At 42.0% G+C, this 14,937-nt stretch overlaps 1 protein-coding gene across 5 annotated transcripts in view; it reads left to right on the top strand.

Moving 5' to 3' along the window:
* Positions 1-1,314, top strand: part of LOC118850568 (putative tetratricopeptide repeat protein 41) — a 77,645-nt gene extending 76,331 nt beyond the window's left edge. For 2 of the 5 annotated variants that reach the window (XM_036760061.1, XM_036760057.1), the window contains 2 exons: positions 303-432; positions 518-1,278. In XM_036760061.1, coding sequence (XP_036615956.1) covers positions 303-432; positions 518-1,184 — 797 coding nt within the window. In that variant the 3' untranslated portion in view covers positions 1,185-1,278. Of the gene's footprint in view, positions 1-302; positions 433-517 lie in introns of all 5 variants that reach the window. The other 3 variants (XM_036760056.1, XM_036760058.1, XM_036760059.1) reach the window with 2 other exon arrangements.
* The last annotated feature ends 13,623 nt before the right edge of the window (positions 1,315-14,937 follow it).

Here is a 14,937-nt window from a genome sequence, read left to right as displayed (position 1 = left end):
AAATAGACAGGAACCGTGTGTGGAGGGGCTGTGATCTATACCAGTGGAAGGCGTGCTCATACCCACAAGATCCTGACACGTAGAAGCATACAGACTGTAAAATATACTTGACACTGGCTATTTTTCAATCAAGACACTCCTGGTTGTGAGCTCATGTTTGTCCCATTTAAATCACATTTAAACTTAATAGCTCTTTTACAAATGTACCTCTTACTTCATTTTATCCGTTTTAATTCTAAGTTTGCGAAAGTGCGAATCGAAGTGTATATGGATTAAGATATGTTTCTTTTCTTCATACCTAGCTGGTCAGTTGATTAAAATTGATGTTTCTGATCAGTGTGAACAAGAAGTAACTGGATTTCTGCACAGGGCGCTCGATTTAAGAGTTACGTACCTGGGGCCTTCTCACTCGTCCACCTCTGAGCTCCTCCGGTAAGTTTCTGTTCAGTCTTTAAGACACGTATTTCCTGGAATTCATGTAACATCAAGACTACCTGGTCCCTTTTGCTTTCTGTAGCCTTCTGAGGGAGTTTGAGAGAAAAGGCCAGAACAAAGGGAGTCTCCAAAGCCGGAGCTCGAACCACGAAAGCTTCAAGGGGATCTTAGTGCAGGAGAAAATCTCCAAGCGGAGGCTGGAGTACCACCGGCCTCAGAACTTTGGTGCCCTGAAATCTCCAGTGAGCAGCAGCGCAGCCAAGCTGCAGAGGGCCATGAGCCTGGACTCCTACAAAGTCTCTGAGGACAGTGGCATGAAAAGCGTTTTAGGGAAAGGGCAGAAGAGCACTAGATTCATCACCTGCAGCCCGACAAAGGAGATCATTAAGCAGCAGGTCCAAAACAATGTGGAAATATGGAGCTGTCGAGAGGACAGTGCCTCGTCAAAGAAAGAGAAAGATGCTTCTGGGAAGAATACAGCTTTTGGCAGCCCAGAGAATATGCTAAAATCTCCAAGAGAAAGGGCGCCTTCAGCTGCCTCTTACAACTGGTGCCCGCAAACAACCATATCAGGGCCTTTTAATACCATAGGTTCCTTGGAAATTCCTTGTAGGCCACAGACTTCACCAGAAAATCGGCTCTTTCAGAAATCAGGAAGACATATAACTTTTCATAAACCCTCTCCACCCAAAAGACAGCAAACTGATATGAGATTGTTGAAAAAACTGAGTGAAAATAGTAAGCAATAAAGACTGTTGTAGGCAACATCTACCAAATGCCCCTGTGCTCTTTCAAGTGTGACTTTATTTCTAAGCACTCATGTGCCTATTTTTCTTAAAACGGTTGGAGAAAAATAAAGAGGAATCTGAATGCCTTGATAAACCTCATAACTGGTGGCTTACTTACATGGTCATTAAAACAATCCAGAATGCTGGTCTCATGGATTTTAGCCAAAAGGAACTAGAAGGACCTTTTATAATTCCTAAGTACACTGATGTAGATGGAATTATAGTGACCTTATTATATTTTACTCTACATTTTGGGGTGAAATTTAAAAAAATAATTTTTTTTTTTAGTTTACAACACTCAGTTCCACAAGTTTTTGAATTCCAAATTATTCCCCCTCCCTCTTCCCCTTCCTCCGCCCCAAGATGGCATGTAATCTAAAATAGGTTTTACATATACCTTCACATTAAACTTATTTTGGGGGGTAAAATATTAATGAAATATTATCCAAATGTTCATTTGTAGAAGGTTATGCTGCTATGGCCTATATAGCAGTTCGGAAGTTATGAATGAATTTTCAAAACAATGTCATGATCACCAAGCATTTTCATGAAATAAGAAAAAAAAATTCTCCTAGATTTAAATAAGAGTAAACTACAAGATGGGCAGCCAGGTAGCACAGTGGATAGAGTGCTGGGCCTGGAAGTCAGGAAGGCCTGAATTCAAATGTAGCCTCAGACACTTACTAGCTGTGTGGCCCTGGGCAGGTCACTTAACCCTGTTTGCCTCAGTTTCTTCATTCATAAAAGCAGATGGAGAAGGAAATGAAAAACCACTCCAGTACCTCTGCCAAGAAAACCCCAAATGGGGGGGGTCAGGACTGAAAGAACGAAATACCAGCAACAAAAACTACAATCTTCCTAGAATTGAAAGTAAAGCCCTTAGTAATATGACAATTGTCCAGGTCCCTTCTGGTATTGTAACAGTAAGAATGATGACGATTCTACCCTATGTTTATGTATAACACTTTACTATTACTACTTACCCTTTCCACATAGGAAGTGGCTAGGTGGCATAATGAGAAGGTCGAGCTTTGAGAAAAGAAGTGCTGAGGTCAAATCTAGCCTCAGACACTTACTAGCTGTGTGACCTTGGGCAAGTCACTTAACCTTGTTTGCTTCAGTTTCCTCAACTATAAAGTGGAAGTGATGATACCATCCACTTACCAGGTTTGCTCTGAGGTGTCCAATGAGATAACATATGTATAATGTTTTGAAACTTTAAAGCATTGTAGTTACTATTCTTATATTTTATTACAATACCATTATAATTAATTTAACATAATAATAAATATGGTATCATAATAGTTATTATTATAATATTTCTTTTGGTCTACATAACATTTCTGTAACGTGATCGAGAAAGGTAATAGCGCTTCAGGTTGTGAGGGTCCTCAAGGTGGGTGCTGCCTCCGACACTGCAGATTTCCATCTATCCACAACTTTCTTATCCTGGGTGATTCTTGTTCCGCATCATCTTCCAGAGGGAATGGACTGATCAGGCCAGGGGACCTTTCTCTGGCTCGCAGGATCCTAGTCTGCCCTGGAGCAGTCAGGGGCACTTGGAGGCCTTCTAGACCCATCCCTTCATTTTACAGATGAAGCTAGTGAGACCCAGGGAAATTAAGTTACTGGCCTAAAGATATACAGGTAGTAAGTGGTGGGATTTGAATCTGAGTCTTCCTACCCCAAAGCCATTGCTCTTTTCCTTGTGCCTTGTCACATTTGGTGGAAGCTAGTGGAACGCCTAGGTTGTCTGTCTGTGAGTCCTCATTCTAACTACACAACTGGCCCAGCCTGCCCTCTGGTCACATACGACCTTGATTTCTTTCACTTAACCTCCTATAGTCTACAGTCTTTCAATTCTAGGAGGATTGTAGGTATACATAAGGTATCATTGACAAATGTATTACTTAGGCCTGGCCTGCTGTGTCTTTCCATTACCTTCATCACCTGTAGCTTGTATTTTTTTCATATTGTAATGTTTTAAGATTTGTATGATGTAAGTGGGAAACATATATGATATATAAAAATACATATAAAAGTATGGCTACATACATCCTTACTTCTTAGTCAATAGTCAATAAACATCGAAGTGTCTGCTTTGTGACAGGCACTGTACTAAGTGCTGGCGATACAATTAAGAAAAAGAAAGGCAGTTGCTGCCTTCGGAGAGCTTATAATCTAATTTTATAAAAGGGCATTAGCATCAGGGAACAGCCTGGCACCACTGGAAACATCGTGTGAGTTTCTATCAGTCACTCAATAAGCATTTATCAAGCTCCTTATATTCAATTAGGAGCCTAGCTTATCTTCCATCTGCAATCACTACTATTGCATGTGAAATTCTGTATGGTGTTTAGTGAGGACTAGCACCTCTGGTATGAGGACTGCTGAGCCCTTTTCAGGGCTGCTCATCTACCCCTGGTGTCCACCTGTCTCCCAGCTCTCACCCGTGGCTCCAAGAAGCTGTAGCATGTACAGTGGCCACACCCTAGTAAAACTGTCTTGGCAGATGGGCTAAGCCAAGTCGAGGGTAACCAACAGACCTCAAACCTGTTGGTGAGTTAGGGAGATGCCTACCCCAAGCATGTGAAGACTTCCCATGAGGAATGGGGGGATGAGAACTGTTTGTTCCTATGGCGATGAAGGAGGCTGAAGCAGGCACTATGGAGCGCTTAGACTTTGGTCAGACATTGAAGATGCCAAGATCATCCACTGTATCCTGGCCCATGGCCAGCTGTCCTGACTTTTGTTTTGCCACTGGACTTTGATGACTCTAGAAGAGAGAGTGAGGCTGATGACTTTGTGCAACTCCGCCCCACTTAAATCTAATTCACTCAGAAGTCAAGACATCACCCCATGATGTCATCGGTCCTCTTCAAAAATGAAGGATGAACAACAATATGTGTACATACACACACACACACACACACACACACACACACACACTGATGGACTAACTCAATGGATACTCTATCCAACTGCGTGCCATAATATCATAACCTGGGCCACATATATTCTAATGTCCCCTTGCTTTTTTCTTTTGTGAGTTGCTAAATCAACCTCTTAAATGCCATGGATCTCAAAGAGGAGATTCTATAAGGCTCTAGGTCTCAAGTCAATCAATTACTCAATTCAGTGAGCATGTATTAAGCACCTACTAGATGCAAAGCACTGTGCTAGACACTGGAGAAACAAAGATAAAAAACGAAACAGTTTCTGCCCTGAAGGAGCTTATAGCCAAGGCAAAAAGGAGTGCCTGGAGAACCTCATTATTTATAGAGAATTCTTTTCCCCTGCCTCCACCTCCTTGAACTTTGTGCAGAAGATCATACATGATGAAGACAAAAAGTTTTAGTTAGTATACATCTAACTGTTTAATCCTTCATTTAACAATGATGAGCAGAGCATTTGTAGAACAGTTATCATTTGATCTTAGCCCCTGGTGGAAAGCCTTTAAGATAGCCTTTGGTCCTAGGGAGACAAATGCTTTTTTTTTTTTTAATCAAATGCACACTGTAATGGAATTTCTTTCTCTGATCCCCCTCAGTCAGTTGTGTGACTGTGGGAATAGGTCTTCTCTGTGACTACTAATGGTCATTTATGAAAACTTGCCCTTCTCGTATTTTCATTGAGGATACCCTCAATAAAAAGATTTTGAAAAAGATGAGGAAAAAATAGGAACATTGGTCAGAAGTTATCAATATCTTCCCAACTGGCTTTTTTTTTTTGCTTGGGAATTACCATCCATAACTTTTTCCATTCATTCAATATTTTCTTCTCTTTTGGATAGCTTGAAAAATGAATCCCTCAATACCTTCAATACTGTATTACTTCTGGAATGGATTCCCCCCTTCCCCCCCATATACTTGCTCAGATCTGACTGTTCTCATTTTTTTTGTCTTTTGAAAATGTCATTTACTTCATATTTCCTCACTGTGTAGCACATTTGGGACTGAAGTATCCCAATTCAAATGTGGAGGTTCCACATGCCATTATTGATGGACAGAATGCTAGCTTATTTGTTCCATTTTGGGTCTGTTGTCCTTCCAGGAATCTGTAATGCTCTTGGGATATAAATGCTATAAAAGCTCGAGGGATGATTTTGCTTGGCTGGAGACTTGGTTTCCCATTCACCATTATTTTATAAGATTACACAGTGTATAACTTTTGCTGTCTTCCTCTATGACATTTTATGAATTTGTTTATATTCTATACCGTTCTTGCCCATGGCTACAATGCCTCTGTGCCAAGGAGATAAAGTGGTTATTGACTAAAGCAATTTCCTAAAATATTTTAGTTTCCTAACTATGGTGATTGCTTTATATAAGTTAAATTTCTGTAGGAAGTGGTGATGCTTTCTACCTATATTTTCTCCTTTGTCAGTTTCCCATTTTTTTTAGCATTGATAGCTTGTTTGAATTCATAACCTTTGATACCGTTGATCACTTTCATCTCCTTGTTCATTTTTCTTCTTGGGTTTTCGGGTCACCACTCTCTCCTGGTTCTCTCTGTGTCTGTCTGACTGCTCCTCAGTCTCCTTGGCTGGATCCTTATCCGAGTCATGCCCTCTAACTATAGGTGTCCCATAAGACTCTGTCGTGGGCTGGTTTCTATACTCCTCAAGCTTGTTGATCTCATCAGTGCCCATGGATTTAATTACCTGTCATCTCTATGCTGATCATTCTCAGATCTACCTATCCTGCCCTAATCTCTCTGTCCCCCTCTAATCTCACATCTCCAACTGCCTTGCAGACATCTTGAATTGGATATACAGTAGACATCTTAAACTGACCATGTTCATCAGTGGAAGTAATTTCTACATCAGAAATATGTATGAGGCAGGATTTGAACCCAGGTCTTTCTGACTCCAAAGCTGGCTCTCTCTAACCTTTAATACCTCTTGTTTTGCATATTAAGAGGTGCTTAATAAATGTTGAACAAAATTAAATTCTAGAATCCATGTTACAGGAGGGATACTGATGTGTCCAGAGAAGGGTAGCTACAATTTTGAGGGGGTCTTAAAACTCTGGATCTAATACAGGAAGGGAATTTAGAGGTCATCTAGTCCAAGCCCCTTATTTCCCAGATGAGGAAACTGAGGCCTAGATAGAGAGGTGATTTTTCCCAAGGTGAAAATACTAATTGACTGGACTGGGATTTAAAACCACTTCTGATTCCAAATCCACACCTCTTTCCCACTAAATCATAAGTTATTCTGGCAACCAAGGATTGGTTAAAGAATCTGAGGATGTTTATTTAGCCTAGATAAGAGAAGACTTGGGGGGTGGGGGAGCATCACAGACGTCTTCAAGTATGTGATGGGTTGTCAAATGAATGAGAAATGGGCTTTGTTCAGCTTGACCCAAGAGGACGAGGGATAATGGGTGGAAGCTTCAGAGGCAGGGCTTTGCTCTTTATATGGTCAAACTTCCCAGTCTTTAGAGCTATCCAAAAGTGGGCTAGGCTGCCATGAGAGGGAATGAGTTGACTGGATGCCCATTTGATGGGGACGTCACATTCAAACAGGAATTCCCTGTACACTAGCTGATGCATGCGGTCTTTTCCAGCTCAGAAATTCTGTCATTCCAAGTGCACACTAGTACTATTCAGTGTTATGAGGTCTGAATAACACTATGAAAAGTACACTTAACAGGGGGTGAAAAATAGTTTTGAAATTCATAGAGAGATTCCTTTCCCCCTGAGCTAGTTCTCTAACTGCCACGGGTCAGCATTATTCACAAATCTGTGGAGTCGCCTACCAACGCCCTCGAAGAGTCAGTCCTGTTTCATTCTGGACACATTAGGAAGCTAATGAATCAAGGTAGACCTTGCATCTCTTTGAGGAAAATGGCTGGAGGGCATCATGAAAGTAACACATTATCTTTTCCATTGTGATAGCTAGCGCTTGCAGTCAGCAGGGATCCAATCAGGGAAAATGATGGGCTGCTTCAGATTCAGTTTGGGCAACAGTTTATTCTTGCTGTTTTATGACACCCCTTTGTGTACTTTGTTGCAATTAAAGTGGATTAGTAGCTATTTTGTAACTCTGCAAATTCCCATTGGCCAGCCCTGTAGCATCCGGTCCTTATCCATACCTTTCAATCAATAAACTTTTTTATGTTAAGTATCCCCTCCTCCATAAAACCTTCTCCTTTAAGTGTTTGTGTGTGTGTGTGTGTGTGTGTGTGTGTGTGTGTGTGTGTGTGTGAGAGAGAGAGAGAGAGAGAGAGAGAGAGAGAGAGAGCAAGAGAGAGACAGAGACAGAGAGACAGAGATGGGGAGAAGTGGGGTGGGGGGAGAGGGAGAGAGGTTGACACAGAGAGAGAAACAGACAGACACACAGAGAGACACACAGACAGACAGAGAGGAAAGAGATAGAGAAAAGGGAAGGAGGGAGAGACTGAGGGAGGGAGAAACTAGGGAAGGCAATCCTACCTTCTGTGTTTCAATGAAGGCAGTGTGATATAGTGGAAAAAAGCATTGGATTTGGAATCAAAAGACCTTGGTTCTAACCTGGCTTATGCTACTTAACAATTCCTCCTATGGAGAAGAATCTAGATTTCCTAGAACACTCTGGCTTCTTCCTTTTACCATTCTGTATTTTTCACTCTCTGTCTTATATTTATTAATATACATGGCATATCTTGCTTCATCCCCTCATGGAAAATGTAAGCTCCTTGAGGGCCAGGATTGCATTTTAAAAGATCCATCTATCTAATCTATCCATTCATCCATCCATCTAGCTATCTGTCTTGTCTATCATCTGTCTATCTGTCTGTCTCTGTCTGTCTATCTATCCCCATATCTAAAACAGTGGCTTTTGGTTTGGACTTGTGATTTCATCTGTCTGAAAACACTCCACTCAGGTAAATTGGCAATCCATCCATAACTTAGAGTCTTAAAGAGTTATGACTTGTCCATAGTCACACATCTTCTTTGTGTCACAAACAGTAATTGAACCGAGGTCTTCCTGACCCCAAGCATGGCCATCTCTCTTCTGTATCTGCCAATTCCCTCCGTGAGGTCACCAGTGGGTGTCAGCCTTGTACAAAGTAGATGCTCAGTAAGCATTTGGCTCATTCTGATTTGTAGCCCCTTCTCCTAGACTGAATATTCAGCCTTCCTTATAGTTTAAGAGGCTGCTGACTGGGGCTCTGGGAGAAGTGATTGCTGCACAATAGTTCCTATGGAAAGGGCCCAGGCTCGGCCTCCCCGGGTTCCAGGTTCAGAATCCACCTCTGACACTATCCTTGTGACCTTGGGCAAGGAGCTCAGCCTCCCTAGGCTTTAGTTTCCTCCTCTGAAAATTAGAGGGTTGGACTAGATGGTTTTTGAAGTCCCTTCAAGCTCTAGATCAGTGACCCCAAGAGCACATCCAGCAGGGCACCCAAATTCAATTTTGAGACAGGCTGGGGCTTGATTGTAAGGCTGATATTACACACTTGAAGGACAAACATTGTGGGGTTTTTTTTTTTTTTGAGGGGAGGAGGCAGGGCAATTGGGGTTAAGTGACTTGCCCAAGGTCACACAGCTAGTATGTGTGTCAAGTGTCTGAGGCCAGATTTGAACTCAGGTCCTCCTGACTTCAGGGCCGGTGCTCTACTCACTGCACCACCTAGCTGCCTGAAGGACAAACATTGTTAGTGAATCAAGTCCAGTATAAGAAAAATGACAACAGTCCCCAAGTTAATTTACTTATTCGGTGTTGTACTAGTTAAACTATCCAAAGATCACTGTAGGGCTGAGCCAAGATGGCAGATCAGAGGCAGTAAACCAGCTGAACTCTTACAACACTCCCCTCCAAACAACTTTAAAATAATGGCTTAGATCAGATTTTGGAGCAGCAGAGACAAAAGGTCAGGGTGAGACATTTTTCTGGCATAAGACAATTTAGAAGGTTGAAGGAGAGGTCTGTGACGCCTAGGATGGAGGCTTCTCCAGAGTGCGCGTAGAACGTGGCCACCACAGCTGGTGCCACAGCAGCTTCTGGAGCTCTCAGCCAAAGGTGGTAAGGGGGCAGGTAGACAACTAGTGAGAAAGAGATGACAGGGACCCTTTACTGGCACTGGGTACAGTTGGCATTGATTGGCAACTATATTGTTCATATGTGGTTCTGGGTCCCAGTTCCAGGGCAGAGATGAGCAAGCGCTTCTGGTTAATCACAAGGGAGAAGGGGCCCTGGTCACAGTTCCAGGGCCAGGAGGAGTGCTGGTGCTTGAAGGTACAGGGGGTTAGGGGCCCTTCCCGAGTAAAGACCAAATTACAGACCAGGAGAGCAGGGCAATACCTCTCCTAGGATCACCCCACCTTGGAAACACCAAAAAACTTGTAGACATCCCCCCCCCCCGAACTAGCTCTGAAAACAGTAAAACAAAAAAGGACTGAAACTTGGGACAGTGCTTCCCCACCCTCGAGGTGAGAAGACCCCACCTTTAACACAAAGTTCAAAGTCAAGAAGTAGGCTAGAAAATAACAAACAACAACAAAAAAGAACTTGAACATAAAAAGCTACTGTGGTGGCAGGAAAGACCAAGACATAAACCCAGAAGAAAACAATGTAAAAATAGCTACAAGTAAACCCTCAAAGAAAAATGTTAATTGGACCCAAGCCCAACAAGAATTCCTGGAAGAGTTAAAGAAACAGCTAAGAATGCTAGAAGAAAAATTGGGAAAAGAGATGAGAATGATTTGAGAAAATTCTAAAAAAAAAAAAAAAAAAGAACTAACAGCTTGGGAAAAGAGGGAAAAGAAAATAACACTTTAAAAAACATAATTGACCTACTGGTAAAAGAGGCATAAAAAAGCAAAGAAAAGAATTCCTTAAGAAACAAAACAGGCCAAAGAGGATGAGGAAAAGGAGGTACAAAAATTCACTGAAGAAAATAATTCCTTAAAAATTAGAATTGGGCAGTTAGAATTTAGAAACAATAAAACAAAGACAAAAGAATAAAAAAAATAGAAGAAAATGTGAAATATCTTATTGGAAAAACTGACCTGGAATATAGATCAAGGAAAGATAATTTAAGAATTTATCAGACAACCAGAAAGCCATGATCAAATAAAGAGCCTAGACATAATACTTCAAGAAATTATAAAGGAAAACTGCCAGGTAAAATAGAAATGGAAAGAATCCACTCATCACCTTCTGAAATCAATCTCAAAATGAAAACTCTCAGGAACATTATAGCTAAAATCCAGAGTTACCATGTCAAGGAAAAAATATTGTAAGCAGCTAGAAAGAAACAATTCAAATATTGTGGAGCCATAGTCAAGATCACACACGATTTAGCAGCTTCCACATTACAGGAGCAGAGAGCTCAGAATATGATATTCCAGAAGGCAAAGGAGCTAGGATTACAACCAAGAAAAATTTAACAAAAAGGGGACTTTTAAGCATTCCTAATGAAAAGACCAGAACTGAATAGAAAATTTGACATTCAAACACAAGATGCAATAAGATCAAACTGTTTACATTCCTATATGGGAGGATGGTTCTTGTAATTCCTAAGAACTTTATCATTGTTAGGGCAGTTAAAAGTTTACATAGACAGAAGGCATGGGTAATAAGTTGATTTTGTTGGAATGATCCCCCCCCCCCAAAAAAAATGAAGGTGTGAGAAAGAAGGATGCACTGGGAACAGGGAGAAGGAAGAAGTGGAAGGGAGAGGGGAAAATTTTTTCAGAAAAGAGGCATGCAGGCAATTCCTTTTACAGTGGAGGGGAAAATGGGGCTGGGGTGGTGGGCAATGCTTGAACCTCACTCTCACTGGAATTGGTTCAAAGAAGGAAGAATACACACGCGCGCGCGCGTGCACACACACACACACACACACACACACACACAGAGTTATCTATAGAAATCTATCTTACCCAATAGGGAAATAGGAGGGAAAGGGGATAAGAGAAGGGGGAGGTAATAAAAGAGAGGGTAGAGTAAGGGACGCAGTGGTTAGAGGCAAAGTAGAGCAAAATAGATGGAGGAGGGACAGGATTAAAAAGAGAGAGAGAGGGAGGGAGGAAGAGAAAGAGAGAGAGAGAGAGAGAGAGAGAGAGAGAGAGAGAGAGAGAGAGAGAGAGAGAGAGAGAGAGAGAATAACAAACAGAAAACGGGATGGAGAGAAACATACAGTAATCATTACAGTGAATGTGAATGGGATGAGAATAGAAGTGGAGTGAATTGATCACAGAATTGATTAGAAACCACAGTCTAACAACCAATTCTGATCTGAACCCAGAGTTTGCCTGACTCCCAGGCTGAGTGTTTTATTTGCTTCTGAGGAATATGGAAATTGCCAGGGTGGCCTGCAGCGATGGCCCATTCAGACCAACATTCTGTTTTCAGTCAGAGTCCTAGTGATGGATCACAAGAAGACCTGATTGTTCTCTGACGGATTAGGCATTTCAGGGCTCATATTAGTATCTAACATAGCTTTAGGGTTTGCAAAGTGCTTTATATATGTTACCTCTTTTGATCCTCCACCCAGGGAGGTAGGTACTCTTATCTTCATTTTACAGATGAGGAAACTGAGGCATACAGAGGTTAAGTGACTTGACCAGGGTCACACAGTGAGAGGCAGGATTCAAATTCAGGTCTTTCTGATTCCAGGTCCTCCAGCATTCTATCCACTGTACCACCTCCTCCCCTACTTGGGATCATCCCACAAAGTTGTTAACTAGGACAAACCCCTATAGTATGCCTCCTAACACTTTGATATAGGTAAAATCATTAAAGACAGCCTTAAAGGGGGAGAGAAGTTTAAAAAAAAGGAAGGGGAGCAAGGTACACTTTGAGGAGCTTAGCCTTGAAGATTTACTGAAAGGCAGTTCCAGTGATGGAAGGGTCATTGGATTTGGTATCAAGGCGACAAGGGTTGAAATCTTGGCTTTGTTCCTTCCTGTGTAGTAGATGGCTTGCCTCATCCCTTGGAGTCTCATCTGTCAAATGAGGGCCCCCAAAGGTCTCCTTCACCTACACAGTTCTATGATAGTGGTGGGGGTGAAGATGGAGCTACAAGTAAATGATTTTGTGTTTGTTTATCCGATCATTTACAGCATCAACTAAATATGGCCCCCAATGCCTCTGTGGGCTTCTTCTAAAGCAGCAGAATCTTGGAAACTCCAGGCAGCCACACTCCAGGGTAGCTCTGAGCACACCACAGTTCACATAGTAGCCATATAATCAGTGGGAAAGATGATTGGAAGCTGCTCAGACCGGAAGTCCCTCTGTGGGCTAAATGACACTTTCTGCCCCTCTCAATTCTGCATTTAGTTACTACCTCATTTTCTAAGTTCTTTTGCTTTTACGTTCTTCCTACAGGAAGGTTTTTTCCCCCTAAATGCTTCAAATTAGTGCTTAAGAGTAGTAATTTCAGGGTTTCAAAATAAAATTTGTGATTCTATAATCTGGGTATTTCCAGGTATCTCAGTGGGCCTTATGCACATCAGGCAAATCCAGTTAGCCCTTATTAAGTACGTATTATGTGCGAGGTACTTTGCTAGGGCTATAAAGACATTAAAACATTTCAGTCCTTGGGGTGCTTACATTCTACAAGTGGTGGTGGGAGGAAAAGTAGACACATAATAAATGCAAAGTAATTTGCCCAGCCAAGGGAAAGCAATGACTTGGGGTGAATTCTGTAGGTTAGCTTTGAAGGGAGCCCAGGATTCTTAGAGGCAGAGGAGAGGAGGCTGAACATTCTATAGTAGATAGGCTGAAATAAAAACATGGAGGTAGGAGAAAGAATTTTAATAACATGTTTAATTGAAATTCACATTCATAGATCCTAGAAGAGGTCGGGAAATTGAAAACCAAACCAAACCAAGCCTCTAGATTATTGTAGGAATCACTGGTATTGGGGGTCAGTACTGGTTGTTTTTATGTCTCAGTAAAAGGAATTACTCTGAAAAGAGGCATCATGGATACAGAACTGGTGTCAGAGTCAGAAAAACTTGCATTCAAATCTTGTCTTTGACATGTACTGGTTGTGACTCTGGGCTAAGCTCTCAGGTACCAGTCAACTCAACAACTATGGAATACTCCTCGAGTTCAAATCCAGCCCCAGACACTTACTAGCTGTGTGACCCTGGGCAGATCATTTAACCCTGTTTGCCTCAGTTTCCTCATCTGTAAAATGAGCCAGAGAAGGAAATGGCAAACCAGTTTAGTATCATTGCCAAGAAAACCCCAAATGGGGTCACAGAGGGTTGGACACCATTGAAAAACAACTAAATGAAAAGTTGCATTGATAGAGGGAAGTTTTTATTCCAGTGAAACCAATCGCTGTCCTGATCCAAAAAAAAATTGGAGATAGTCCTCAGTTTATGCTTGTTTTATGACCTCAGTGAAATGAGTTAAAGGAAGACCTAGCTAACACCCAGTATCCTGAATTAGCCTGAACAAGGCTGATAAAAATACTTTCTACCCTCAGAAATTCCTTGTGCTATCACAGCTCAAAGGAGGATAGTTCTGGAGGCTCTGAGCTACCTTTTTGGCAGTTAGAGGCAACTCTTTCCAAGCACTGAATAACCAACTGTCAACTTGTTTTCTTTCTTCTGCTGGAGGGGGATGGAAGAAGGGGCAGTTGAATAGGTTGAATGGAGGCCATATGACTGTTGAGTTCTTGCATGTACTAGATTGGGGGGTGGGGACTAGAAAAGGGTTATGCGTATATGTGTGGGAGCAATTGCCAGCAAGTTGGCATCAGTCCCTCCAGCTCTTAACTTACTCTCTGTTTGTCTTGTTTTAGATTTAAGGGCATTGTCCTCTCTAAAGATCTGTTCTTTCACTCTTGGTCAGATTTGTTAAATGACTTCTCCAAGGAGAGGGAGACTGATATTTAATGGAACCCGCAAGCATGTGGATTTTCAGGGAAATTTCTGGCTCACTATAGACATTCATCAGAGTCCTACATTTAGAGCTTTGGCTGTTGTTCAATTGTTTGACTCCTATCTAACTCTTTGTGACCCCATTTGGGGTTTTCTTGGTAGAGATAGCACAAGGTTTGCCATTTCCTTCTCCAGCTCATTTTACAGGTGAAGAAACTGAAACAAACAAGATTGACTTGCCCAGGGCCACACAGCTAGGAAGTGTCTGAGGCTGGATTTGAACTCAGGAAGATGAGTCTTCTTTTCAGATCTGTCATTGTGACAATACTATCCCCTCAATATGAGATCTGTTGTTTTGGGAGAAATGAAGTGGGGTGAAAGAACAAATTATCTTGCCTCTGCTCTAGTACAGAGAACCAGAAGATGAATCAGTAGATAATGATACTGTTTCCTAGGCTAGCTAGTAAGGCAGGGAAGTGGGGAACAGTATCAGCTGACCATATTATCTCCTTTCCTGATAAGGGTGAAGCCACACACTGAGAACCTGGCTATCGCCTCTTGGGAGGGCTGTGTCGTTGATTGGGCTTTCACTGAGGGCTCTCAGTCCCAAAGTGTTGTAGGTACAATAGGGAGATGGGTAATTAGTTGGGTCCATGAACACTCATCCCAAGGGGAGGTCAAGATGATTCTACCTCAGAGGCAAGGCTCTGTCAGAACTCTTAGGGATTTGCAAGATGCCCTGACTAAGGCATGGAACACACCTGGAGATGAGGTGCCTCTTCAAGGGCACCTGAAGACTTGGGCTTCTTTGAACTGATGAAGACTGATTATTGGATAGACAGACAGTTCAGCAATAGGCCTGTACTGGAAGCTTTTCTGCTTGGTA

This window comes from Trichosurus vulpecula, chromosome 5 (genome assembly GCF_011100635.1).
Source record: "Trichosurus vulpecula isolate mTriVul1 chromosome 5, mTriVul1.pri, whole genome shotgun sequence".
NCBI lineage: Eukaryota > Metazoa > Chordata > Mammalia > Diprotodontia > Phalangeridae > Trichosurus > Trichosurus vulpecula.
Note: the sequence above shows the minus strand (reverse complement) of the source record. Positions and strands in the feature narration are given on the sequence as shown.